At 43.2% G+C, this 2500-nt stretch overlaps 1 protein-coding gene across 1 annotated transcript in view; it reads right to left on the bottom strand.

The window, feature by feature from the left end:
- LOC123747874 (lachesin) overlaps nt 1–2500 on the bottom strand; it is a 171291-nt gene that overhangs the window by 49023 nt on the left and 119768 nt on the right. The window contains exons 3-4 of the mRNA XM_069327092.1: nt 2289–2398; nt 722–929 (exon numbers count right to left, since the gene is read on the bottom strand). Coding sequence (XP_069183193.1) covers nt 722–929; nt 2289–2398 — 318 coding nt within the window. The remainder of the gene's footprint in view (nt 1–721; nt 930–2288; nt 2399–2500) is intronic.

Raw genomic sequence — 2500 nt, 5'->3', positions numbered from 1 at the left:
ATAACAAAAAAATTATGAAACAATTTGAACTCCTAATTTATCTATTATTATTATTATTATTATTATTATTATTATTATTATTATTAATATACTATTTTTATTATTATTATTACTACAACTCATACTCCATACAGAATTGGACTGGATGGGTACCCGGGGTTGCCCGGGACTCCCTTTCCTTTCTCCTCTCTTCCCTCTCTCCTTACTCTCTCCCACTTCTCTCCTCTCCACTTCCCCCTCTCTTCCCTCATCCCTCTCTCTCCCCTCTCCACCTCCCTCTCACTCTCTGTCTCAGAGACTCAGAAAATTAAGAGTAAACAGATATAAATTTATGTTCATTGTTGTCGAGTAAGGGATGAAATCATACGAGTGAACGGTGGGGGAATAAGCATCAAAACTCTTCACGAAACTTGTTTCTGATGTTATTTCAAACTTCAGGAAGATCACAGGGGGGAAAAGGGGGTGTGTATAGATGGCGAAATTTCTAAAACAATGGCACATGGGCTGACCCCGACCGAACTATATGGCAGTCACATAACCCCCCCCCCCTTCCATGGCTCATGTTAGCAAGTTGGTTGAGACTAGCACCTAGCGTTTGGCCTCTTATTTCGGACAGACAGACTAGATATAGCTACTATGAAAAGAAAGGCTAAAGTGTTGATGCCTGAGGAGGTGAGGACTCAGCGTACTCAGGGAGGTGAGTGAGCGTGGGTGTACTCACCCACAACGTCGAGGTAGCCCACTTGGCTAATCATGGGTTCCGTGTTGACCTGACACATGTACTTGCCCCTGTCCTCCCTCGTCACGTCCGCTATGTGTAGCGTCCACGTGGTGTGGTCGTCCTGGCTCACCGTGAAGCGCGGGATGCGAGTCACAACAGTCTCGTGGATCGTCAGCAGCATCTTGCGGTCCATGTGGAACCACGCTACCTGTACCAAGGAGGGTGGGGGGGAGGGGATGGGGGAAAGGGGGGGGGGCGAAAATTGGGGTGAGTCTCTGAACTTATAAAAGAAAGGGTGACCCATTCACAGAATAAATACAATTAAATAAATCAACAAATCGAATGATATAAAACACTATTATAATATTATAACATATTTGAATATTTTAACAATTTGATATTAAATTTGGTCATTTAGTGCAACATTTTTCCAATTTTTTTTTCAAACAAATTCTACATATTTGAATACATATTTCTTTTTAACTTTTAATTTTGCCAATTGTTAATATTTAAAGTATCTATTGAGGTCTAATATGTTTTAATATATTTTTCTGCCACCATTAGTGATATTAAAATGACCTTCATGCTTGACTAGTGGCTTTAAATATGGCATCTGACCAGTGCCATGAGGTGCCATCTCTTACGGAACCAATTTGGCAATTTTCCTATTTATTTGGTCTCTAGAAACCTTAATATCCCATTTGTCTTATTCGCGATATTTATGTATTAACCTTTCTCAGTAATTATTTACAACACTCAGACTCCTTAATTTAAACTGGCAAGTGGTTAGTTATTGGATAGAAAACTGAGGGTAGGGAGGGATAGGTAGACCCAAGGATGACATATTGGTTAGTACACCCTGACCTTTACACAACCCTCCCACACACACACACACACACACACACACCCACACACACACACACACACACACACACACACACACAAACACACACACACACACACACACACACACACACACACACACACCCACACACAAACACACACACACACACACACACACACACACACACACACACACACACACACACCACACACACACACACACACACACACACACACACACACACACACACACACACACACACACACACACACACACACACACACACACACACACACATAAACACATTACGTTCATTCATTTGTTATCGGGTGATTGACACACTATCAATCAACTCTAATATCTTTTTAGTGTGTCTCCAAACCATGCGTTTATAGTTGGTTGTAATTGTGTTTGATTTTAGAGTTTGACTTGAGGCCTATCTGCCATTAGTAACGCTACGTCTAAATTAACTCTAGAACTCTAAGAGTTCTATTTTAGTATCGTCACCAGTGTAATTGGGTTGTTATCTCACTTGCATACTTAGTGGGGTAGTTCTGTTGTACACGTGCTGGGGTTAGTGTTCTCCGAACTAGAGATCACCCGTCACCCGTACGGGGCGTGGGTGACCCCGTCTAAGCCCCCAGGTCACCCCCGTGGCCCCTGGGGCTGTATAAGAGCCGTACCTGTAACCCAGGACAAAGGGGTCATTAAGATACTGCTCACCTTGAACTTGGTGAGGTTCTGTACCCTGCAAGTGAGGTCGGCAGTCTTGCCGACGGCGGCTGTGTAGTTGGTGACGGGGGCCAGGAAGTGTGGCAGCGGCGCCGCTCCTCCTGTGGGAGACACATTAACGACATGAGAAATACTACCAAAACAGCCGGTAATAAAAAAGTCATTTGTAAGGTGCCGAATAGTCAGGACAAAATACAAAATAG

The sequence above is a fragment of the Procambarus clarkii genome, chromosome 19 (assembly GCF_040958095.1).
Source record: "Procambarus clarkii isolate CNS0578487 chromosome 19, FALCON_Pclarkii_2.0, whole genome shotgun sequence".
Classification (NCBI taxonomy): domain Eukaryota; kingdom Metazoa; phylum Arthropoda; class Malacostraca; order Decapoda; family Cambaridae; genus Procambarus; species Procambarus clarkii.
The sequence above is the reverse complement of the archived record's forward strand: the minus strand, read 5'-3'. Positions and strand labels throughout refer to the sequence as shown.